Source organism: Harpegnathos saltator, unplaced genomic scaffold (genome assembly GCF_003227715.2).
Source record: "Harpegnathos saltator strain DR-91 unplaced genomic scaffold, Hsal_v8.6 scaffold37, whole genome shotgun sequence".
NCBI classification, from domain to species: Eukaryota; Metazoa; Arthropoda; class Insecta; order Hymenoptera; family Formicidae; genus Harpegnathos; species Harpegnathos saltator.
Window position 1 is genome coordinate 1,157,203 of NW_020230172.1, and position 25,403 is coordinate 1,182,605.

The 25,403-nt window shown below is 37.1% G+C and overlaps 3 protein-coding genes and 1 long non-coding RNA gene across 5 annotated transcripts; 3 read left to right on the top strand and 1 right to left on the bottom strand.

Moving 5' to 3' along the window:
* Positions 1 to 133: 133 nt before the first annotated feature.
* On the top strand, positions 134 to 1,155 carry LOC105188735 (transmembrane protein 14C). Its single transcript, XM_011150352.3, has 3 exons — positions 134 to 485; positions 674 to 863; positions 945 to 1,155. The coding sequence occupies exons 1-3, from the start codon at positions 410 to 412 to the stop codon at positions 1,003 to 1,005; spliced, it is 327 nt and encodes a 108-aa protein (XP_011148654.1). The 5' UTR covers positions 134 to 409; the 3' UTR covers positions 1,006 to 1,155.
* A 2,612-nt stretch (positions 1,156 to 3,767) lies between these two features.
* Positions 3,768 to 4,095, top strand: LOC112588997 (uncharacterized). Its single transcript, XR_003113168.1, has 2 exons — positions 3,768 to 3,803; positions 4,036 to 4,095. It is a non-coding gene; the product is annotated as an uncharacterized LOC112588997 (long non-coding RNA).
* An 8,805-nt stretch (positions 4,096 to 12,900) lies between these two features.
* On the top strand, positions 12,901 to 17,985 carry LOC105185532 (lymphoid-specific helicase). Its single transcript, XM_011145118.3, has 8 exons — positions 12,901 to 13,193; positions 13,661 to 14,001; positions 14,114 to 14,697; positions 14,997 to 15,655; positions 15,736 to 16,130; positions 16,217 to 16,472; positions 16,559 to 16,646; positions 16,964 to 17,985. The coding sequence occupies exons 1-8, from the start codon at positions 13,091 to 13,093 to the stop codon at positions 16,965 to 16,967; spliced, it is 2,430 nt and encodes an 809-aa protein (XP_011143420.1). The 5' UTR covers positions 12,901 to 13,090; the 3' UTR covers positions 16,968 to 17,985.
* Positions 17,230 to 23,646, bottom strand: LOC105185533 (uncharacterized protein KIAA1841 homolog). Of its 2 annotated transcripts, none has more exons than XM_019842513.2 (10): positions 23,365 to 23,646; positions 23,014 to 23,097; positions 21,959 to 22,742; positions 21,507 to 21,887; positions 19,673 to 19,939; positions 19,254 to 19,548; positions 18,840 to 19,068; positions 18,412 to 18,673; positions 18,159 to 18,343; positions 17,230 to 17,393 (listed from the first exon to the last, which is right to left on the bottom strand). In XM_019842513.2, the coding sequence occupies exons 2-10, from the start codon at positions 23,090 to 23,092 to the stop codon at positions 17,284 to 17,286; spliced, it is 2,592 nt and encodes an 863-aa protein (XP_019698072.1). In that variant the 5' UTR covers positions 23,093 to 23,097; positions 23,365 to 23,646; the 3' UTR covers positions 17,230 to 17,283. The 2 variants fall into 2 exon arrangements, with proteins under 2 accessions (XP_019698072.1, XP_019698071.1); XM_019842512.2 differs by having other exon boundaries at positions 23,014 to 23,149; positions 23,224 to 23,646.
* Between the last annotated feature and the right edge of the window lie 1,757 nt (positions 23,647 to 25,403).

Below are 25,403 nucleotides of genomic sequence, written 5' to 3' on the forward strand. Positions count from 1 at the left end.
TTCGAAGAAATCGATTTTAATGCCAGTATGTGATTGGTCAACAAGCGACGGATGGCATTACCAATGTCATTTTGAACAATCTTGTGTTATCGCATGTTGCTCTTTATTATTAGAAATTACACCGATTTTCGTACAGTGTATAAGAAATATATGGTATTTAATTATCATGTAGCTTCGCGTCGCATCGACAATACGTCGGTAAAAGTGCAACACGGAAAATAGGGAAAAGCTTCTTCTGTGAGTTTGCCATATCGACGTGTTTATATAATTCGTAACGCTTGTGCAAAAGGATACTCCATATCTTGCTTATCATTCCGTGCTCGTTATCGGAAAGTAGATCAATCAATAGATTCTATGCGGCACGTCGATTGTTCTGTGCTGAATCAGTGCTAAATTGGATTTTATCAAAATGACTATCGATATTCCTGCCTTTGCCTACGCCGCTGCGGTTGCTGGCGGTGGAATATTAGGTTACGTGAAATCCAGTGAGTTTATATTATTATGATGACTTTTCATTTTTTATATGTATACGTAATGTCAGCTTCCAAAGTAAAAGCTTGCGACAATTCACAGTTGAGAGTGCATCATTAGCTAAGCACAAGTGTATTGATCATATTTGTAGTGTTTTGATGTACTCACACAGAGTGTTTAAATAATGCCTGACGTTTTCCAGATTCTATTCCTTCCTTGGGAGCTGGTTTACTTTTCGGATCTGTGTTAGGATACGGAGCTTATCAAACTTCACAAGATCCTACTAATGTTGCAATTTTCTTAGGAACCAGTACAGTTCTGGGAAGTTTGATGGGATATCGATATTATAACACTGGCAAAATAATGCCAGCTGGAATGATTGCTACATTAAGGTATTTATTGTTGCTGATGTTATATGTTCTATGTCTTTACAAATTCATACTTATGTATATTAATGTTGAAATTATTTTCAGTGCTATTATGATTATAAGAACAGTTACACGGTACTTCTCACCACCATTGAAAACAGAGTAACATGTATATTCTTTAGTGTTAGAAATATTGCATTTATCAATATTAATGTTTTTAATTCTAAGAACCACAAAATAATAAATCATGAGATCATGAGAATTAATGATATATTTGAGGAAATATTATGTCAAATATACCAAAATATTATGTAAATTGTAAGTTTCTATTAAAATAAAATCCAAAAGATCCATAAAAGTTAACGGTATTGTTAAAATTGATCATCAATGTATTTGACTGGCTGTCATACAAATAACTGGACAGCTAATGACATGGTGACACTGCCGTCTTCATAGAAATAATAGAAACTGGATGCTCATTCTTTGCCTTCTTGTTTATTTTTTTCTATTGCAATATGTTACACTTTTATAAATTGTGAAGAAAGGCAAACAGCATACGGTATATGTTTTTGTGTTTGATCCGTAAGAGCTGATAAATTATTAAAAATACACTACAAGAAAGCAGTATTTCCAATATGTTACTAGATTTCATGAAATCCAATGCCAGAGAGGAACCTGAAAGCGGCCAACACGGTGTTTTCGGCGACACCGACTTTCCGCACTGGGAAAGGGCGCCATCTGCATCCATTTTGATAAGGGAACTGCGATACTACATCCACTTTCAGGACTCGGCGGTAAAATCTGCATGTGGTGGCAGTCCGTGCTACATCCACTTTCAGGCGGTTTATGTCCGTGCTACAACCACAATAGTGTACTTGACAAGCACGGTCTCGCACATTGTTACGCGTTTATAACATGAATTAACATGTTAACATGTGCAAAAAAAAAAAGAATTGACATTGTGTATGATTAATATCATGAAGATCATACGAAGTGTCCGGTAATTAGCTGCCAACTCGAAGTGTGAGGGTAGATTGGGTTGAGACAAACATAAAAGTCCCATAACGTTTTGCGAGATTCGCAATAATTATCGAGTTATTAATGACAGAAATCTGAGGAGTAGAAGCGCGCCGACATAGATGATCGGAGAAGCATTGCAGCTGCTCAGGGCAGCGATCATGAATCTTTTCCCTAGCGTGAACTAATGAAAAGTGAAAAACTTCTGTGAATTAGTGCAAAATGAAAAATTTTATACGAATTTGTGAAAAACGAAACATTTCACACGACAATTGAGTCATTCAACATGGTAGTTGCGTTCTGGATAATTCTTAGAGAATAACAAAGAAATCAAAATGATCAAAATAATAATGTCCGTGTAGTCCGAAGGATATTACATGACACGCAAAATCAATTTGATATTCAGGGTCATCGAAAAGTATCGGACCCCTCTAATATCTTCAGTTAGAATACATTTTGGAGAAAATGTCCAATAGCAAAGTTATATGGTTTCAAGCGGGGAGTGAGACGATGACCTTGACTTTGACCTTGACCATGTCCTTCAAGGTCATTTCAAGGTCAACCTTATTTTTTTAAATGGAACCCCCAACATTTTATTACATATTCTTATAGCTTATCTCGAGAGTTTTCCAAAATATTATAATAAAACATTTTTTCATTAAGTACTTTTTGAGTTATAAAGGTTTGAAGTTAACAATTTGTTAAGTGGTATGTGATTCCGGTCAGTTAAGGCAAGAGTGGTGTGTGATTCCGGCCAGTTAAGGCAAGAGTGGTGTGTGATTCCGACCAGTTAAGGCGAATTTCATTCCAATTGATCAGCTTGGGCAAAACATTCAATTGTACCAAACAATTCACAACAAATGTTCAAATTGTTGCCCTTCAACAGCCTGGCAACATGCCCATCTGTTATAAACAGCTGAAACCGCATTCCGGAACGGCGGTATTAGTTCTATCTCTCGAGTTATTCTCCCTCTTAAATCATCTAAATCTTGCTTGGTGGCATAAACTTTACTTTTCAAGTAACCCCATAAAAAGAAGTCAAGTGGGATCAAGTCCGGAGACCGAGGTGGCCACTCAATATGACCCCTTCGCCCTATTCACCTATCCTGAAAGACCTCATTCAAATATTGACGGACAATGACATTATAATGAGGTGGAGCTCCATCCTGTTGGAAATAAATTTCATCCATATTTCCACCAGCTATGTCTCGAATAGCTGGAACAATTTGTTCACGAAGCATGACTGTGTATACTTGTGCTGTCAAATTGCCTTCAATGAAGAAAGGGCTAACTGGTCTATCATTAAGAATACCAGCCCATACGTTAACTTTTTGTGGATATTGGGTATGATTGTCTCTTTTCCAGTGAGGATTAACGTCATTCCAGTATCTACAATTGTGCCTATTTACATTTCCAGTCAGTTCAAATGTTACCTTATCAGAGAAAACAATATTATTAAGTAATAGAGGATCGTCGACAATCATCTCCATCATAAGATCACAAAATTCGATACGTCTATCAAAATCGTCTTCGGACAACTCTTGGACCAAATGGAGTTTGTATGGATGCCATTTATTCAATTTCAGAATTTTACTGACAGATGCATGACCGATTTCGTGTTCTTGTGCAACGCGATTGATGGAAATGTGGGGACTTTCAACGAAAGACTGTAAAAAATCTAATGCCTTATCATTATTTGTTGCTGTTTTACGTCTACCAATCTTGGGCGGCTTTTAACGTTACCAATGTGCTCGAAACGTTGAATAGTACGGATTACAGTACTTTTGGAGATCCTATTATTTTCATTCCAAAAATTTTCATTAAATAATCGCGTTACTGTTTTATCCCTCTTTGTTGATCTCCCCATCCTCACATCATTAACAATGTTATTCGATCTCTTTCAGAAAGCTCCGCCATTCTTAATTAGAGCAAAGAAGAATTAATCAGGTAAGTGATAGGAAATTGATCTAAATAATTAAGTAGAGAAAAATACTAATTATTAAGTGTTGGTTCAACTATCGATTTGTTTATTTCAACCAGCACTAGCAAAAAGCTCGTTGAGCAACTGAAAATCTAATAGATCAATTAATAATATTTACGAAAAAATTCTGGGCTATTGGAAACAAAATGAAGATGTTTGGGACAATCAATTAAAGTGCAATGGCTTCTTTTGTTACAGAAACAATTTTTGGGGCTGTTCGTTTTCGTCCACGAGGTGACTGCTGCTCGCTAAGAAGAAAACAGCACTGTATCAAAGATTCAAATTAGTGATCCGCATTGTTTGCTCAAGAGCTTGTATTACTATTGGTGCCTGCGAGAGTGAGACAATAAAGATCGGCCCCGCCAACGCTTTCGGGCAGATTCCCGCTAACGCCTTTGGACATCACGCATTCGAGCAGCTTCTCGCGAAGGTTTCACCTTCGGGCAGTTTTCCGGCATAGCCTACTAGCATAACCGCTTGAAGCCGTACAACTTTGCTATTGGACATTTTTCCAAAATGCATTCTTACTGAAAATATTAGGGGGAGCCGACACTTTTCGATTAATGTATTTTCTTTAAACCAATTAATTGGTCTCATTATTTCGCGCACAAAAGTATTAAGGTTATGATTACTGAAAACTAAATAATATTTTACAAGATATTTTACATTTTGTGTCAAAAAATTGTTAACTTCAAACGTTTATAACTCAAAAAGTACTTAATGAAAAAATGTTTCATTATAATATTTTGGAAAGCTCTCGAGATAAGCTATAAGAATATGTAATAAAATGTTGGGAATTCCATTTAAAAAAATAAGGTTGACCTTGAAATGATCTTGAAGGACATGGTCAAGGTTAAAGTTCAGGTCATCATCTTACTCCCCGCTTGAAACCATATAACTTTGCTATTGGACATTTTCTCCAAAATGCATTCTAACTGAAGATATTAGGGGCGTCCGATACTTTTCGATAACCCTGTATATCACCGACGAAAGAAGCGCCCCCATCATAAAATGTGTGACTACTTTGTCACGCTTATATCATCAACTCCCGCATCAATCTCCCACCCTCGATAGAGTCAACGTATGATCATGCGCGAGTTAAGGCTTGTCATGCCCCGAGTGAGCCTGACGATCCCATAATTAATATACATTAATTATATGGCGAAAGTGCCACGCGAAGCACTTCCGCCTGCACCGCACGTGTTACAAGTTAAGCATCACGTCACCCAGCGGAAGTCCAAAAAAGGCAATAGGCAAAGAATGTACGGTCTGCATGGATGAAGGTCGCAAGTGGCGTGATGTTTCCGCAAAATTTGCAAGATTCCCTCGGCGACGAGTCTATAAATCGGCTGCCGTCACCGAAGGAAGAGAGGGCCAGTCCACCGGTCGACCGAACCGGACGTATCTATCTCTAAGACTACAGTTGTAGCGCGCTAGCTAGAGGGCCAAGTCAATAAGACTCCTTTTCTCAAAATAAAACTATGGTTTTATTACAAAAACCTCCTCCGCAACCACTGCCTCGTTAATTGATTCCGCAACAGGCTCTTGCAGACCAACGCGATGTCCAATGAGCGTACAGCTTTTCCGAACGTCACATCCGTCGCACGATAGATCACGTCGTCGCAAAAAAGTTGACTAGGCTGATATTACATTTGTCGTACGACAATCTTTTCGAATACGTTGATTGGTTAACAAACAGAATATTTCTAGGATTGCTTCGCGTACGTCAATCAATGTATCCGAAAAGCTTGTCGTACGACACATGTAATATTAGCCGAAAGGTCATTCTACAATACGTGTCGTAAGTTGTAAGCCGTAAGAACTGACCAATTATAACCGATTATTTTTGTAATAATCGACTATGATTCGCCAATTCTTACGACTTATAACTTACGACACGTATTGTAGAATGACTTTAAGTTTGAAGATTTGTCGCGCGCGATGAGCGATGCCGACCGAGGAGCGAGGTTGCCATTGGCGGAAACAGCATCTCGTCCCGTGCGAACCAATTAGTCTAGTTTTTCTCGTTCTGCCAAGCTTCCACAATATGTGCTCAGGACCAGACGGTTAAATTTATTATGGCAGATTATGAAGATTATGAATACCTCGACGAAAATATAGAAGCAGATATAGAAAATATAGATGTAAGTATAAATAATTATTAATTAGTTTTAGTTATGTTAGGTTAGTCACTGAATGACATCATTTGTTAAACAATAGTCATTTTAAATAAATTCTATTTATATATTAAATTTTCAGCCCAATAAATCTTTAAACTTACAAGCATTTGAAGTATTTGAAGAAATTTTAATATCAGAAGTACAAGAAAGGTCATGTTTATGGGATCACAGATTGGATATAAAAATGAGAGGAATGAACATAATACAAAAAGCTTGGGAAGAAGTGGGTCGATTTATAGTATACCTTTAGTATGTACTTAAAAAAGATTCATATTATATTTTATTCACTATTTAAATTTCTACTTTGTTGCACTTTTATTATTTTACATATAATTATCATTTTTACTTAAAAAGATACAGACCCTAATATTTGTAAAAAAAGTGGAAAAATTTACGAGATACATTTCTAAGGAAATACAAAGAAAATGATAGTTATATTGCAAGTGGTGCAGCTTTGGGGAGGGAATGCGGGAGCAGTTCCCCTAATTCCGCTCACAACAGTCCGAATGGTAGACATCCCGCACGGGTTTTTGTCGGTAAGAGTCCGACATAATCCCCGGCCCCCCAAGGGTCGGGGGTATCCACGAAGGATTTCCCCTGCGTTACCAAAAATAAAAAAGTACAGCTACAAACAAGATAAACATTTTATATTTGTATCAATTTCTCTATTATTTATTTGCGAAAGATATAATAAAAGTAAAAACTGTTTCCTTTCTCTCATTAATAATTCCATTGAAAAAATGCTGTCAATATTTTGCGTCCTATAAGCTTAGCATACATTAAGTTGTTCTGTTCTTTTTAGCTGCACTGATGCAATAAGTTAAAGCGAGAAAAATATATTTGTCTCACTCTAACTTATTGCATCAGTTCAGTAGTGCTATTAAAAAGAACAGACCAATTGAAAAGATCATCGCGTCTATGTGAAGACATGAAAAGATCTAATTTTGCGATCGTGTGTCGCGTATCGCGTGTCGCGTCGCGCATCGCGCTGGTCTGCAAGAGCCTTTATGAAGATTCAGTTTCCGCGAAAAAACTAATCGGGGGACGTTCGCAGCCGCGGTGGAATTTAACGCTCGCGTTCGCAAGGGCCTAACATTCTACTCGCGAAGGGACGCCATCGCTCCTCTTTTCACAACGGTGCGGATGTTTAACTCCTTTCTTCCTTATTTTCCGCGACAACGATACCGCGACGAGGCCCTAACGAGGCAAGTTCGTTTCCCACATAGCACGTAATATTACATAATACTACGTGCTATATGGGTTATAAACCAGCGTTTATGTCAAGAGCGCTTCTCGGGAATATTCCACTCGAGGGGTTAGTTAGCGATCGAAAATTTCCTGCGACTGGAGGCCGCTGTGATTTAAAGTTAAATTGCAGCAAGAGCATTGTTATCGGGCAGCCCTGAGATGAGCTGCTGTCATCCGTCCGTGACATCTGCCGCGTGCCTTTGCAATTATCGGCAAATTCAGTTTTCTCGCGCGATTCCAAGTGGCCATAATATATGGCTATGGCGATAATACATGGCAATATATGGCAATAATATATGGCAACAATATACGGCAACAATATATGGCAACAATATATGGAATATATTTTTCGTTACAAAAGTCAATGCAAATTTACGGCATGCACAATGTAATAATAAAAGAGCTCTCTGCGAGCATTGAGTCAAACGCTCACCGATGATGATATTGATAATGTCTCGTTGCATCCAACCAGATCCGCCAATATCCGTCCATGTCCGCTGCCGCTCTCCATGTCACGCAGCATCCATCTTGCAGCGCGTCCCACGTTGATTGCTACACTTTCACCACACTTCCGCGACACGGTCGATACGCGGTATTAAAGCGGCGATATTTGCGTCAATTAACAACGAGCGTTTTACGACATTGGTGAAAACTTTTTACGCGCTGCAAAATGGACTCTATAAACTCGATCGGCGAGGAGCAAGAACCGTGTGAAAATTTATCGATCCGACCAACGGATTTTTACAGCACTTTTCGCGATCGCGTCTGAAAAGTCGCGAAAATGCGGGAGTATCGATATCTACGAGAATATTCGCGAATACATGCGAGGAAAGATTAGACAATCAGAAACCGGTCACTCCGAAGGAGCGCAAAGAGAGAGAGAGAGAGAGAGAGAGAGAGAGAGGGAGGGAGGGAGGGAGAGAGAGAGAGAGAGAGAGAGAGAGAGAGAGAGAGAGAGAGAAAGAGAGAGAGAGCGGGGCAAAGTTTTCACGCATGATAGTTCCGTCACGACGAAGCTTACGTTCGCGATACTTTGGCGAAATGAGAATTTAAGCCTTCTTTCTAAGCGTTAGCAGCGCGGATAAAAACGCGTATTTTGATAACCGCGGTCGCGATATTCAAAGACACGCGAGCGAGGATACCTCAAGCTCGGCGTGCGCTGGCGCAATTTCTGCGCGCATTATACGCTATTCGAGACAATAGGAATCGTGATATATGGACAATATTGCCAAATAATTCTACAGCCTGTTTTGCAAATGAAAAAAAAGTAGCCAACGGTATCGGCATTTATGCATATGAATATATTTTACACGGACAATTGAATATTGTCGAATAATTGTCGTTAAATAATTCTGCGGCCCGCTTGAAAAATAAAAATAAAGCAGCTGATGACCGTATCGCGTTTGTAGATATGAATGTCTCTTATTCAGATGACTGAACATCAAAAGAGAATCATTCGGTATTTTAAATCTCGTATGTAATGCAGGATATCGATCAAGTAATCCCCTGATTGCTTCGAGCAATGTATTTTATTCAATGTCACAAACACACACATGCAAAATCCCAACATGCAAGAATCTATTTGCAATTTGCATTGACTCGAACGATATTTTATCTAGTCCCACATCGGTCATGCGGAATTTTGTTTCTCTTTTCATTTTATATTTACTCATCGAAACGACTTGCAGTCAGAGCCGGCCACGTTCCGCTTCAACTCTGTAACAAAAAATTCACATACGCTCATCAGATCAGACCAACGAGTGCGGGCGAGTAAAAGAGTAGTTTACCCTCTGCGATCGTAATTCAAATCGAGCCGGAAATTATATCCCAGCTCTAGATCGCCAAGGGTCGAGCAGAGGACTATAGTAAACTTGTAAACTTACCTTCAAGCCGACTTTGCTTGGCCCAAATCGAATCTTCCGATGCGGCATCCGCGTCCGCCGGATTGCTGTTGCTTTCCGCAACAACTGAAACTGAAAATTAATTTTCCCGGTTGATAACCTGCGGTAGAGAAAGAATATCTTTGATCGGGACGAATCGAAAATACGGAAATATCTTGGTACGGAAGTTTTATCTTTATATTTTTGTTTCAACATTGAAAATTTGAATGAGACTTGAAGCTTTCAAAAGAGCCGTTGAGGAACAAGTTGCAAAGGCAAAGACCGTAAAAGGTTGAACACAGATGTGTAGGAAACTTGTAAACTTTACTACCTTCCGATCGACTCTGCTTGGCCCGAACCGGATCCTCCGGTACGGCATCCGCATCTGCCGGATTGTTGTTGCTTTCCGCAACAACTGAAACAGAAAAATAGTTTTCCCAGTTGATAATCTGCGGTAGAGAGAGAATGTCTTTAATCGAGACAAATCGAAAATACGGAAATATTTTGATATGGGATTTTTATCTTTATATTTTTGTTCCAATATTGAAATTTTAAATGAGACATGAAGCTTTCAAGAGAGCTGATGAGGAACAAGTTGCAAAGGCAAAGATTGTAAAGAGTTGAACACAGATGTGTAGGAAACTTGTAAACTTTGCCTGTTCTGCCCGAATCGGATCCTCCGATGCGGCATCCGCGTCCGCCGGACTTGCTTCCCGCAACGTCTGGAACAAAAATTTAGCGTTCTTGGTTGGTAAGCTGCGGTAGAGAAAGAATGTTTGGTCGGGATGAGTGGAGAATATTCGCTACGATTTTTTTTCTTCATTGACATTGAAAGTCTAAATAGGACTTGGAGCTCTTGAAAGAGCTGACGAAAAAAATGACAACAAGAAACGGAGACAACAGTTGTGTGTTCTCGAAAATACTCTTTTACGAATGGACATTTAAATTTAGATGCCATAACGAAAGTAAACAGATTTGAAAGAAGCGCTGACCGAAAACAAAAAAAGTCGCAGTCTAAGAAGCGGTGATGACGCTGAATATTGTACACAAGACCGGTATATTCACACAGTTGAGAATTATTCAGAATGTTTGATTGAGAACATGATGAATTAGAAATCCGCGTTCATGGACCGTTATCCGTCCCTGTCTGGATCAATATTTCTTGTATACAATAACGCAATAAATAGATAGACAGACAGAGATTGACGAAAGTAATTGCAGATTCATAAAGTCATGATTACTAGTCGGATGATGACGGATCGTGAATGCCGAGCGCGAAATTCCGACTTCTTATTCCCGGAAAATTTGTCAAACGTCCGTTCTCGTTATCGAAGACCTCCCGCATAATAAATGATTCCACACACCTGGAAACGTGACGTATCACTGCCGGCGTCTTGCTTCCCGGCTGCTGGAGTCCTTCGGATTTCACTCGCTCACGCTTCTAATGCCGATACTCGCGATTCGACCGTGCGGTTAATCAACGCGATGCCGATTGAGTATCTCGAGGACCGACGAGATATATTTCTTTCAATTATAGACAGAAGTGACGAGCGCGTTGCGCACGGCTGCTGCTGATGGAATGAGATCGAGTACGCGAGGTGCGCGATTATTAATACAAAGGGCAAAAAGTGTCGTCGCTCGTGAGCTGATCACACAATCGGCGCGATGTAAACATTGCGGGCCTCGGCGGCGGTTGAAGCAAGAGAGACTTGCCCTTGGGCGTCTCTTCTTTTCTCGAAAGTTCCGTAACGACGAGGGGAACTTTTCGGCGAGGAGGCCTTTCAACTGTACGCGACATTGATTTACTATTTATTGATTACTGAAAATAAAGAAAATTATTCTATCGAAGCATCGGATATTTGTTAGCTTTATGTTAATTAAAGAGGAATGTGTACGATTAGAAAATGTGTTAGCAACTAATTGTACAGAGTGTCAAAGTTGTTATGACGCCGTTTTTGGAGAATAATTAAAGGTCATGGTAGTGTTAAAGAGTAGAATTTCATCCCATGCGAATTTTGTCTCGTTTTTATTAAATGTTAGATTATCCGCTGCGGACAATAACTCTTCTACTTTTCGTCTAATATAATATAATAATGATGATAAATAACATTTAATTGCATTTGTTTGGCTCTTTTTATTTCGAAAATAAAAAAGTATATTCCAGGGTGAGATTTCACCCATGACAACATCAACGTGATTTTCTTTGATGCTTTTTTTAAAAGTTCAGATATTTCGTCGACTCGCAGATCTTATAATCGAAGTTTCGTCGCATTAATTAACACGTGCTCCTCCAAGCGGATCGAATGCTCACCGACGGCCACTGTCAGTGCCACGAGCGAATGTCCGGAGCGGACGGAATGCTGAATTGAGAACCCTGTATAAAATGTCATATTTAAAAGTATTATTCGCATTCACGAGATTTCGTCGTGAATTCTGCTTTGTGGAAATCTCGGATTGGATCGCGGGCCAATACTTTTCAATGCTACGGGGAATAAAACGTGAAAATCTTGTATGCCTCTGAATCTGAAAACAATTAAGAAAAGAAATGAATACTTTTCAATGCGAAAGTTCGCATTTGAAAATTATCGATTGCGATTGAATACAAGGCATATTTGAAATGAATTGAATCCTTTTTAATGCGAAGCATTCACCACTCCCGTCTCGCATTTAGCGCAGTAAAATTTAATGGGAACTAATATTTTTCAATCCTTTTCTTCGGATCAGAAAGCAGAATTCAGACATATTCAAAATGTCAATATTTTTTAATATGTTTCAATTCGACATTTTATACAGGGAAACAGGACGAAGAGAACGGGATGCAGGCAACGATACATCATGCGTCTCCAGACGTGTCAAATCGTTTAATACACATGTGTTTATTATATATGTGTATAGAGGAGACTTTAATACAGCAACATGTATTCGAAGATTTAATATTTAATACATATTTTTATTTTTCCTGCTCCTCCCCTCTCTCTAACCCTCGCTCTTAGACCTCCGGGCATGGTCTGGCATAGAGATGGCAACTATGGTTGCAGCACGGACATAAACCGCTTGAAAGTAGATGTAGCATCGTAGTTCCCCTCTCAAAATGGATGCAGATGGCGTCCTTTCCCAGTGCAGAAAGTTAAGCCAGCGGCACACGATGCTTGTTTTCGTGCTGGATTGCTTGCTGGATGAAAATATTGCGTTCTGATTGGTGCATTTCCATCCATCTTCGGAAATGTACCAATCAGAACGCAGTATTTTTATCCAGCAAGCAATCCAGCACGAAAACAAGCACCGTGTGCCGCTGGCTTTAGTGTCGCAGAAAATGCCGTATTGGTATTGGCCGCTTTCAGGTTTCTCTCTGGTATGTAATGAGCGTTTTCCAACTAAGAAACACTTACTACGTTTATACGGCAAGGTTAATTCGGATTAGTAACAACCGTAGTTAATGAATTCTTTGATATTCGATTGGTATATTCTTTTAGATCTAAAAATATACTCTAATCGGATTCGAGATTGCACTAACTACGGTAGTTACTAAGTTGAAGTTAGAAGACGTGTAAACATAGTCATAGTGTTACACACTAGTGTTTTACTGGCTATATATTATCTACAACATCTTTTTAGATAATGCATAGCCAATAAAATATTTTTTTGTAACAGCGTTTCTTGCTGGAAAATGGCCACTGTTGATTATAGAGAGAAAATACTAAAGCCTAGAGAAAGTGCCTGTAAAAAAGTGCAAGTGAAAAGCACTGGTGTAAGTTTCGATTTCAACAGTTTTCGGCCTGTTTATTTTTGGCGGCACTATATCTGTGTGTTCATCGATTTAATTCTTGGAGAGCGTCAAGTAACGAAGTATGTACGAGTGAGCATATAAAAAAGCTCTGAACAAAAGCGAATAAAGCACGTGATATTTCGTCCAGCTGTTTCAGAGCTGTGCTCATAATAATCAAAATGGAAGATAACGGTCATACCAATTCTAATCCAAATAACACAGATTTATCAAAATTAACGTGTACTGGTTCTGGACCTGAAGATGGGTCCTCGCCGATCGCGGGTAAGTCGATATTACATATTAATACCAAAGAAGAAGGTTATTCCTGAGACATTAAAGGCATTACAAATAACAAAAAGTTAGCTTTTGTTTCCTTTTATTGTCGCATTTAGCTGGTTCTCGCCGTATAACTGGACTTGACAATGATACCGGATTTGATAATTAACTATTTTTCTTGCACGTGGAGAATATTTTGAGTAATGTTTTGTAATCGACTAAGAATTGAAGTATACGCGGTAGTCTGTAATATAAAGACTTGAGAGAATTTATTTTAATACAGAATAAATAGAGGACAGTTTGTTTATTTTCTTTCAATATAATGATACTTGAAGTGTTTGATAATAAAAGATAAATTTAAAAACAGTTTTGAAATACTTCATATATATACTATATTTCTTGTCTACCTGATAACATATATATACATTTTTTTTGTATTGTCTAATACAGTATATTGTCCTGTTTTGTTCAAGATGTACTAATTGCTAATGACGTCAAATTTAAGAATGCACCATTAGTAGTAAAAGAAAAATTAGTAGAATCAAGAAAAAGAAAGAAAATTGATTTAGAACAACAACTAGTTGAAGACAAACTTAAAGAGGAAATTAATGAGCAGAGATATAAACGACTTATGCATTTATTGAGTAAAAGTAAATTTTATTCCTCCTATATTCTGACAAAAATTGAGACATCTGCGGCAGAAGAAAAGAATAAAAATAAAAGGAAAAAAAGAGTTGTTAATGAAAATAAGAAACCATCAAAGAAAAGAACTGATATACTAAAATATGACATAAAAAAATATCTATCTGCAGATGTGAGTAACAAAAAATTTAAGTTTTTGTTATAATTGATGCATAATAAAATTCAAATATCACAATCAATTTAAGTTTGATAAATTTTTATATTTATATTGTACTTATTTATAGGTACAAATGCAAACACGAGTTGAAAACAAATTGAATTTAAGTACAGAAGAAATAGAAGAGGAGTTGCATATGGAGTCAGACAGTGAGGAGAAAAAATTTACAAATGATGTCAATATTATACTGAAATATTTTCATGGAGAATTATATGATTATCAGCAAAAGGGTTTACAATGGTTGAAAGTACTTTATGAGAATGGCATAAACGGAATTTTAGCTGATGAGATGGGTCTGGGAAAAACAGTACAAGTGATTGCTTTATTATGTCATCTTATAGAAAAGCAACAAAATGGACCTTATTTAATAATTGCACCTCTTTCAACTATACCAAATTGGATGTCAGAATTTGAAAGATTTGCTCCTGCTATCCCAGTTGTGCTATTACATGGACCAAAAGCTACACGAGAAGATATATATTCTATAATTAACAAGAAACATACAGTTGAAAGCTACAAAACTCTACCTGTTGTACTAACTACTTATGAAGTACCTATGCAAGATGTTAAATTCCTTCAGAAATATGTGTGGAGATATATTATAATAGACGAAGGACAAAGAGTCAAGAATCATAAGTGTTTCTTGCTCAAGTATATTGACATTAAAAACTTATTATGCTAATTAAAAATAAGTTACTGATAACAGGAATTATTTCCAAAATAAGACACATTTCATGAAAACCAATATCATAGAAGTTATGTCTTTATTGTTTCTAAAATTAATATTAAATTTAGTAATAACAAGTTCAATAATAATAGCTTGAATATCCTATTTCATAGATATAAGTGTCTTGGTTGGTAAATAGCTCTTTCAGTTATGCAGCTTTACATCAACTTTTATTATATGAATACATTTTCTAGAATTGTAATCATACATTTTTAATTTTTAGAGCTTTGAAATCAATAAATTCTATGAATAGACTACTGTTAACTGGAACTCCGCTTCAGAACAATTTAGCCGAGCTGTGGTCTCTTTTAAACTTTCTGCTACCAGAAATCTTTGATGATTTAGCTGTATTTGAATCATGGTTTGATGCGAGGGAATTTGTACAACAGGATGGTACCGAAAAATTTTTGAAGCAGGAAGAAGAGAAACGAGTCTTATTCTCATTACGTGAAATATTAAAACCGTTCATGTTAAGACGATTAAAATCTGATGTTTGTCTGGAAGTTCCTCCTAAGAAGGAATTGATTGTTTACGCACCGCTTACGGAACTTCAACATAATTTATATTCGGCAGTTTTAAATCGTAACATAGAAATATTGAGTAAAATCAAACAACCGGATTTAATTTTACCTTCAATTGATGGTAAAAGACCTAAAAGACGATGTTTCCTAAGAAGTAAATACGGATCTCCTGAGAACAATTTTGAAAACAAAATTGAAAGCAAATCGTTTACATGTGCGGAAACTTCGAATAGTAATAACGAAATGAAATTGACTGCAGAAGATGCTGAGTATGAAAAAGATCTATCAGAATGGAAACAGTACACTGACGTCACAGATCGCAATCGAGATTTTCTCATCAATATTCATTTTAAACATAGGAGTAAGTGTAACTTGCATTATCATACCGTTCACATGATCCACACTTGACGTTAATTTACTTGCTTTTATTTATCATTTCAGTGATAATGTACAAAAAGATCGTAAACCATCCATACTTAATTCAATGTCCGTTGGATTCAATTGGTTTGCCAAAAGTCGATGACGATTTGATCAAATCCTCCGGCAAACTTTTAGTATTAGACGCAATGCTGGCAAAGCTTAAGGCACAGGGACACAAAGTTCTATTGTTCTCGACAATGACTATGATTTTAGATATAATTGAAGATTATCTTTCGTTACGAGATTATAAATACCTCAGACTAGATGGCAACGACAATATCGAATTGAGAAAGCGGAACATTGATAATTTCAACAATAACAAAGATATATTCTTATTTCTTATATCGATTAGAGCTGGTGGGATTGGATTGAATCTAGCAGCTGCCGATACAGTTATTATATATGACAGCGATTGGGTGAGTTGAACCATTTTATTTCCGTGCGCCTTGATGTGGACGTTTCGTTCGTACTTGCTCTTTAAAAATCTCTTAAATGATTACAGAATCCACAAGTGGATATACAAGCTATGGCACGATGCCACAGAATAGGACAAACAAAACCTGTGGTTATTTACAAACTGTGCACCAAAGGCACGATCGATGAAGCGATTATAAACCGCTCTGAAAGCAAACGTATTTTAGAGAAAATGGTTATTTCGAAATATTCGGATGTACAACAATTCAGCATAAGTACGCTGTTACAGCTAAAACAATTGTTGGAGGACAAAGAATATGAAATTGTTACATCTGAGAAGGAAGGTAAAATCTTTATAATATACATATAATATAATGAATAATAATATATAATGAATTCGCTGTGATCAAAAGGTGAATTATTCTTGCAGTTTTCACAGAAGCTGAATTGAATCAATTGCTAGATAGGAGCGACTTATTAATTAATCAGCACGTTGCAAGCAATTCCACGAATTCCACGTAAGAAACGCGAAGATTCTTAGAATTCACATCTGATATTCATATTCAATAAATTCGATATTCATATTCGATAAATCAAAAACAATGTTGCGCGGGCACAACAATATTCATAGTCGATCTTATGTTTAAAATCGTCTCAAGTTTCAAAGTTTGTGCAAATCGTTTCATTGGCTATGGATAAGATTCCTACATATAAGATTCGGCAATGAATATCGTTTTAGATAACAATATGATCATATCCATATTTTATCTTGCACAAATATTTTTTGTATAATTTATCAATCTTCATACATATATTATTTATTTAATTTTTTCAGTTAAACCTATTCTATGCAGATTTAGATTACCTGCCCGTTAGATTACTATTAAACGTCATACATGATATCACGAATAACAGTCTATCTTTTTAATTCGTATAATAAATATCAAAATTTCCTAGATACAATTTAATAAAATATAATTTGATATAATTTTAATTGTATATCAGTTTCCAGATGTATTTTTAATAAGATGTATGACGTGTACATACCATGTACACGTCATACATATATACGGTCTACACGGTGTACACGTCATACATATATACGGCACATACGTGTAGTACTATACACATATGGTACAAATCCATATTTATAAATTACAATTTGTTCGATTTAATACGAGTCTTGCCGGTCAGATGATTCTTGTACTTTAAGGATTGTGATAACTGTTCACGAAACTCAGCTTCTAATTTTACGTATGTCCCACCTGTGCCAAGTACAAAATGTTAATTTCTTTTATGATAAATATTTTAATCAACATAACACTCGATTCGATAGAAAGACGTCATCGAGTAAGTAAAAGTACCGATTGTCGGACATACTCCTATACCCGAGCACATGCAAAACCTCGTAATTCTTAATCTCAAATAACTTCGTTTTATTTATGATCATGATATTAACTTTTAACTCCAACTTTTATTATTATTTATGTTATGGATACAATTGTATATTGTAATACAATTGTATTAGTTTGTGTGATGTGTCGTATTTTATATGTTGATTAAATCAGTTGTGAGCTAATTAGAAAATTATGAAAAGTCACATGCAACTATCTTCTAAAACGTATTTATAAATAAATTATAATTATGCGTATAGAACTGTCGATGAATAATTCTGTATGTATAATGATTATGTCCGGATATTTGATTGGGAAGCTATAGCTATATCGGAAGAAGTATCTCAGATTTCTTTGAATTAATGTTTTCATTCATAATTAAAAAAAATAAATATTTCTGAAATGTAACAACTTTTATATACTAATTCTTTGCATACTAATAAATTGCTACTTCAATCTTCGAGCAATACGATATAATTAATATAATATACATAATAATAATATATTATTAAGACACATGAAACATCGTGTGCTCTCATCCAGAATCTGAATGAGCAATCTGGACTTCGCCTCGTCAAATGTCCGACTATTGAGACCTTTATCTCGACCATCACGCATTATCCGAGAAGAACCTACCGATCGGCTGCTTTGTTTTATAACCGTGATGCTGCTTGCTGCAAGATCTCATGAGCGAGCTCTCCGTGAGCGTCCGTTTCGTTAGGAGCGCTATCATTTGCACTGCGGCTCTCTCCTCAAAGTCTCTCTGATTGTCCTGATTGTGCCTTACGTTCAAATTACCGCTCCAACATCTGCCGTTGCTCCTGGACGATGTGTGAACGTGTTAGAAATACCGCGCGCGGATGAACGAAGATATCTTGTAACGACCTACTTGCGACTATTCAGATGTTTCGCCTTTCTTGCCGATTGTAATGTGGACAGGACATTTGATTCCTCGCTATAATAAGACTCTTCGTCCACGCTACTGTCCTCGCACGCGGTCCCTCCGTCGTCGTCTTCGCTGTCCGTGGTTGAAGAGGCGGGAGAAGAGAGGTCGGTGGTCACAGAAATCTGCCGACGAAACTTTTGCAAGGACCTTTGCGAGTCTTGTGGTTGGAGCGATCGACGAAATCCCGAGCCACCCCAAATTCTTCCTACTCATGTGAAATATTCCAACGTTACAATGAATAATCTTTTTTCTATGTTTAAGACATGAAGGCATATCATACACAGATGATATTAAATGAACTACCAAAGCTTTAACAATTTTTTTTAACTGTACGGTATTTTAATTATTTCATATGACAGACAACGACTGACCGAGTAGACCGAGTTTCGGTCTCTGTGGCACGAGCTCGATACCGTTCCACCACATCACATCCTTGCACACCAACTTGCCCGGCCGGAGAGACGGGTCGCGTGTCACCAGTCGCGTGATCTTTTCTGGGAAGAAGAGTTGAGGCGGCTCGATAGTTATTATTTCTCTATGCGCTGTCAATATGTTCAGTATATTTAATTCCTTCTCGCTTCTTATATCCGGCAGGTGCTCCTAGAAAAAGAAAGGAAGATATAAAATCATGTACAGACAGGATCACAGACAAACCACAATATTTTTACATTTTTTGCATGTTTCCACGTTTATATATCTTCTTTTTTTTCTTAAATGTATGACAGATATATACAAGAGCGAATTCTGTTTTATATGATAATTTCATATGTAATCCTGATACCAACTTTGTATCTGCATCCTCCTTGATTTGGCAAGGCTTCAAATCTGTAAGCACGTTGACTGCAACACGGGTATCTTCCCAACGGAAAGGGCGTAGGTCTTTGTTGCTCGTTTACGAAGAACTGCGCGGGTTCCGGATGATAGCAGCACCAATCGATCTGATATATCGGGAAGTACATGTTGCATTGTTGGCAGAACAAGAAGTGGCAGTCGCCCCATAATCTCCAATAGACCTTGCGCCAAGAGCGCAATTCCGACCGCAGGCTGACGATGTAGTCGTTCAGCGTCCATGTCAAGTCCCTGCGGAATGATACTCGATGTAGTTTCTGTATCTCTCAGGTAATGATAATCTTGTTACATTAAATATTTATATACATATTACATTAGAAATAATGATAATACTTGTGCTACATTATTCGCGTACCTTACATGCTTGCTGTGGATGGCACCCTTGTTATCGATCTTCATCGCGCTCGGGACACAAGGTACAAAATCGGAAATCGATTGCACGACGTTTTTGCTGCACTTGCCGCATTTAAATAACGTGGCCAGTGAACTGTAATGGCCCTTTATATTATCCGGAGTGATTTCCACCAGCGATATGATTAATTTACAAAACAGACGGCTCTGAATTTTGTCCTTTTTGTCCTTTAACATTTCAACGTCCTCATTGGAGAATAATTCGGCCAACCTGTTTATATGATGACGATATTCAATAAAAGTACGATGAGATGGAGATTTTTGTTGCTTGTTAGTATAATAAGTAATTCTGGCAATATACAGAATGGGGGGTTATAAGTTTACAACCCGAAATGTGAAGGTAGATTGGGTTAAGATAAACATAAAAGTCCCATACCGTTTTGCGAGATTCGCAATAATTATCGAGTTATTAATGACAGAAATCTGAGGAATGGGAGCGCGCCGACATAGATGATTGGAGAAGCGTTGCAGCTACTCAAGCCACAGTGCGGTCCACTCGACCAAGCAACTGTTCGCGGCGTGCGGCGAGACGTAGCACAGTGGGAAATTTTGCTCACTTTTTGGACAAAAATCTTGTTAGAGCTCAATTCTTCATGAAATTGAATGATTTTTTTTTTTAAATACTCGTAAAGACTTATACTTTAAGCTGGTACTGCGGAAATTTAGTTATCGTTAAACCTACATTAAAGAAAGATGATCAAATGCGAATAAATCTAAAACTCATATATCAACCATATACTCTTAAATATTTAAAATGTAGAACCTTTAGCCTTAAACTCTTAAACCCAAAACGCTTTAACCCTAAGCCCTTAAACTTAAACTCTTCAACCCTAAACCCTTAAACCCTAAATTTTTATACCCAAAAAATTTTTAAGCCCTTAAATCCTTAAATCTTTGGTTAATAATAGTGGAAATCAATTCGACGGTCAAAGTAGATGGAAAATCTTCCATGCAAAACAGAGTTTTATAAGTTAGACTTAAAGATTTAGGGCTTCAGAGATTTAAGTTTAAAAGTTAAGAGGTTAAGAGTTTAGTGTATAAGGTTTAAGGGTTTAGGGTTGAAGAATTTAAGTTTAAGGGCTTAGGGTTAAAGAGTTTTGAGGGTTTAAGAGACCTTATACAATAAGCAATTAGTCAAAAGCCGTAAGCAAATTGACGAATCATATTCGATTATTTTTTTAAATTATCGACTGTGGTTGGTCAATTTGCTTACGGTTTTTTACTAATTGCTTATTGTAGAAGACTTCTAAGAGTTTAAGGCTAAAGGTTCTACGTTTTAAATATTTAAGAGTATATGGTTGATATATGAGTTTTAGGTTTACTCGCATTTGATCATCTTTCTTTAATGTAGGTTTAACGATAACTAAATTTCCGCAGTACCAGCTTAAAGTATAAGTCTTTACGAATATTTAAAAAAAAAAATCATTCAGTTTCATGAAGAATTGAGCTCTAACAAGATTTTTGTCCAAAAAGTGAGCGAAATTTCCCACTGTGCGTAGGTCCGGCGAGATAAAACAACGAATAGCAGCGCATTGTCTTTCCTCTCGCCGCGCACCGGCAACAGTTGCTGGATCAACTGGGCCGCGCTGCGGCTTAAGCAGCTGCAACGCTTCTTCAATCATCTATGCCAGCGCGCTTCCACTCTTCAGATTTCTGTCATTAATAACTCGATAATTATTGCGAATCTCGTAAAACGGTATGGGACTTTTATGTTTGTTTTAACCCAATCTACCTTCACACTTCGGGTTGTAAACTTATAACCCCCACTCTGTATATACCTTGTGAGAAGATTATCATCTAGACACGATAGGATCGTTGACGTCTTCAAAATTTCTGACATATTGTCGTGGCAATATTGAAGACAATTTTCCAGCAGTGGCTCCATTTGTAGGAAACATGCAGATACCATAATTGGAATGACATTATTGGCCTCCAAAACCGGCCATTCGGATTTCTTTATAATATCCTTTTTCACCCATCTCATCAGCCAGTCGAAAATAATAACATCACAATGTACTGATATGTCTATCTCGTCGAGTTTCTGTCCTGCTGTTACATCAGCAAAGTAACACATTTTTTGCACAAGAAGCTTCTGCGGACAACGGAAGTTTTTTCTGATGTTTTTGTCTTCGTCGCATACGTGAATTTCCACCTCATTCCTAAACCATGATAGATAGAAATTTTGTTATTATTACGATAATAGGTACCATGTAATTTTTTAAATACGTACTCCAGGGATTTTTTATTTGTCCTATTTTTTTCCTTATCTTTCTCCTTGTGAGTTAAAGTTGCAGATTTGTTTTCGACTACGTTACCTACTGAAGCACTTTTTTTAGCATCTGCAGTAACAGTGGATCTTTTAATAATAGGCTGCGACAACGAAGATTTCGGAAGCATGTACGGCAACACTGAATCTAACAGTCCTTCATGTAAGATATCCCTCAAATTTTCTTTCATGACTTTCGCTAAACCACACTCATTTTCTTCTGTATGCTCTTTAAATTGTAAGTTTTTTTCTCCTTCATTGCCAACTTGACTTTCTGACAAACATCTTCCCTCTTTAACACTATTCTCAGTTTTTACACATTCGTTTAAAGAATTTTCCATGTCATTAGATTTTTGCATAGAATCATCCTTATCAGATATCTCATAAATATTGGTATTACTAGATGTTGCTGAAAACTGTGAGCTTAATATACTTTCAGATGTACACGGACTCGTTAAATTGTTACTTGTTGTTTGCAGTGATATATCTTGTACAAGAATATTATCTTTGTTTTGTTCTTGTGTACTAATGCCACAATTATTGCTGTGTATTTTATTATCTTGATGTGTTTCAACATCTAAATTGATCTTTGCCAATTCGTGCCAGTCAATTTCACTATTTGCATTAAGTATGGTGGCCACATCTTTAAAACTGTCATTAACTTGATATGCAGTTCTCATAAATTCAAAAAATGCTCCAATTGTTAATTTTGAATGCTTCTCCTCCTGAAGGTTTCGTAACTTTTCAGCTAAATTCAAAGTGTTCATTATTACTACTGTTCATACATTTTTATACTGCGTTTCTCATGATGCAGTTTAGTCTATTTAATGCAATTCAACTTATTAATCAAATTATCTGACAACCACTCAGCAATAGTCCAAAATTCAGCAACAAAAATCACGCTAATGTGTGTAACATTATATGTGGAGATGCATAAATCATCTAAATACTTCAAATAAAAAGTGCAGCGTCCATAGTTTAATTTTTGTGCAGCCAGATACCAATATGTTTACATGTACCTTCATCACTTGTCGAAGCACATGATTTTAATATTGTGTATGCATTCAAAGCTGCATCACTACTCTTACGTGACTCCATGTTTTCTAGAATGACAAAATATTTGTAAAATTTAACTGGCTTTTGTGAGAAGATTACCTGGAACAAAAAGTTATTAACTTTTGTGTCACAAAAGTTACATAATACAGTTGTCATTAGCTTTCAGGAAGCACCTCTCAAAAAGATTAGGGATGTGTAAATATTTTACTCAAATCGCATTATAGTTTGTCCTACTGCAATATTTATTTTGCGGGCAATATGATTCATTATGAAGCCAAAGAAGCTTCCTCTTGTTCTCGCATTACTGTCATTACCGTCTTAAAGATATCATTTAAGGGTCTACAGGAGCTAGAGACAAATCCAGCGTTGACTTTGGAGGCCTCGTGCGGCGAGGTCGCGAACCAACATGTGCGGACGAGCGCAAGAGCAGGAAGGTTGGGTCAAGTCAGTTTGACAAGGACGAACAATCGATCGCGCTGTCCTTGTCTTGTCTCACTCGGGCATTTCGCCGGCCAATACACGGCGAGAAAATACTTTCCAGGCTTTTGGGCGAGTGAGCCTGTCGCAGCGACTTACGTGCAATACCATTTTAAAAATTGACCTATTTTGTCAGCTGACGTTATACATCACCGCCAAATTATTATAGCATATTCCTTTTATTATTCCCGAGATCCCCACAAAGCCAGATTTTGCAATCCGGCCATCCAAAATTTATGAAAAATAAATGAAGCGTCCGCCGTACCAAGCATCGCAGCGAATCACTCCAAAAATTATTTTACAAGATGCAAAATTTCGCCTCGTTGACGATACGTATAATTGCTAAACTGTTACAGCATCTTCCTTGAACTATCCCTGAGGACCTTACACGCGCGATGTTTCGTACGACGCAAGCTTTATTATATAATATATGATAAATTTTTGACGGCCGGATTGCAAAATCTGGCTTTGTGAGGATCTTAGGAATAGTTTTAGAGATATGCTATAACAATATGTTGATGATATATTACATCAGTGAAATAATATATCTCATTTTGTAAAATAGTATTGTACGTGATCCGTTCCGACGCTTCATATACATCTTTATTTATTTATGATACATTTTTCACGGCCTCACTGCAAAATCTGGTTTTGTAGGTTTCTCGGGGGTAGTTCAAAGAAGATGCTGTAACAATTTGGCGGTGAAACATATCGTCAACAAGGTGAAATTTTGCATCTCCTACAATGATTTTTCGACTGATTCGCTCCAACGCCTGGTACGACGGACACTTTATTTATATATTATAAATTTTTGACGACCGGACTGCAAAATCCGGCTTTGTACCGATCTCGGGAATAGTACGAAGAAGATGCTGCAACAATTTGGTAATAATATGTATCGTCAGAGACGAAATATTGCATCTCGTAAAATGATATTTTGAGTGACTCGCAGCGACGCTTGGTACGGCGAATGCTTTATTAATGTATGATAAATTTTTGACGGCCGGATTGCAAAATCTGGCTCTGTAGGTTTCTCGGGGATAGTTCAAGGAAGATACCATAATAATTTGACGGTTATATATATATTGTCAACGAGCCAATATATCTGTTCTTGTAAAATTGTATTCCGCCTGACTGGCTGCGATATTTGGTACAGCTGACGCTTTATTTATGTATAATAAATTGTTGACGGCCTATTTGTATAATCTAACTCTGTAGAGATCTCGGGAATAGTTATAGGAAGATGCTATAACAAGTTCATTGGCATATATTACAACATATATTCAACAAGGCAAAATATTGCTTCTTGTAAAATGATATTCCACCTGACTCGCTGCAACTTCTGCTACGGCTGATGCTTTATTTATATATTATAAATTTTTGACGGCCGGATTGCAAAATCTGGCTTTGTAGAGTCCTCAGGGATAGTTCAAGGAAGATGCTATAACAGTTTGGCAATTATACGAATCGTCAACAAGACGATATTTTGCATCTCGTAAATAATTTTTCGAGTGATTCGCTGCGATGCTTGGTACGGCGGACGCTTCATTTATTTTTCATAAATTATGGACAGCTGGAATGCAAAATCTGGCTCTGTAGAGACCTCGATAATAGTTCAAGGAATATTCCATATCCAATTTGGTGGTTACATATATCGTCAACGTGGCAAAATATTTTGGCCCATATTTAGAACACGCTTGTAATATGTCAGCGCGCTGTTTACCAATGAAAAGCTACGCAATATGCCTTCTGATTAGTTAACAGCGCACTAACATAGTTATAAGCATGTTCTGAATATGGGTCCTTATGTTTTAAAGTGGAAGCTGGAAGGTATTCATACACATACACACGATATACTTATGCACTGCTCATATAT

What these genes read in the sequence shown, in the direction of transcription:
- LOC105188735 (XM_011150352.3), top strand. Translation starts at nt 410, where the DNA reads ATGACTATCGATATTCCTGCCTTTGCCTACGCCGCTGCGGTTGCTGGC. An exon ending in ATTAGGTTACGTGAAATCCA is followed by an intron (nt 486 to 673) that starts GTGAGTTTATAT and finishes GACGTTTTCCAG; the next exon opens with ATTCTATTCCTTCCTTGGGA. An exon ending in GGAATGATTGCTACATTAAG is followed by an intron (nt 864 to 944) that starts GTATTTATTGTT and finishes AATTATTTTCAG; the next exon opens with TGCTATTATGATTATAAGAA.
- LOC105185532 (XM_011145118.3), top strand. Translation starts at nt 13,091, where the DNA reads ATGGAAGATAACGGTCATACCAATTCTAATCCAAATAACACAGATTTA. An exon ending in TGGGTCCTCGCCGATCGCGG is followed by an intron (nt 13,194 to 13,660) that starts GTAAGTCGATAT and finishes GTTTTGTTCAAG; the next exon opens with ATGTACTAATTGCTAATGAC. An exon ending in CATAAGTGTTTCTTGCTCAA is followed by an intron (nt 14,698 to 14,996) that starts GTATATTGACAT and finishes TTTAATTTTTAG; the next exon opens with AGCTTTGAAATCAATAAATT.
- LOC105185533 (XM_019842513.2), bottom strand. Translation starts at nt 23,092, where the DNA reads ATGGAGTCACGTAAGAGTAGTGATGCAGCTTTGAATGCATACACAATA. An exon ending in TGCTTCGACAAGTGATGAAG is followed by an intron (nt 22,743 to 23,013) that starts GTACATGTAAAC and finishes CTTTGAATTTAG; the next exon opens with CTGAAAAGTTACGAAACCTT. An exon ending in ATCCACAGCAAGCATGTAAG is followed by an intron (nt 19,549 to 19,672) that starts GTACGCGAATAA and finishes ATCATTCCGCAG; the next exon opens with GGACTTGACATGGACGCTGA.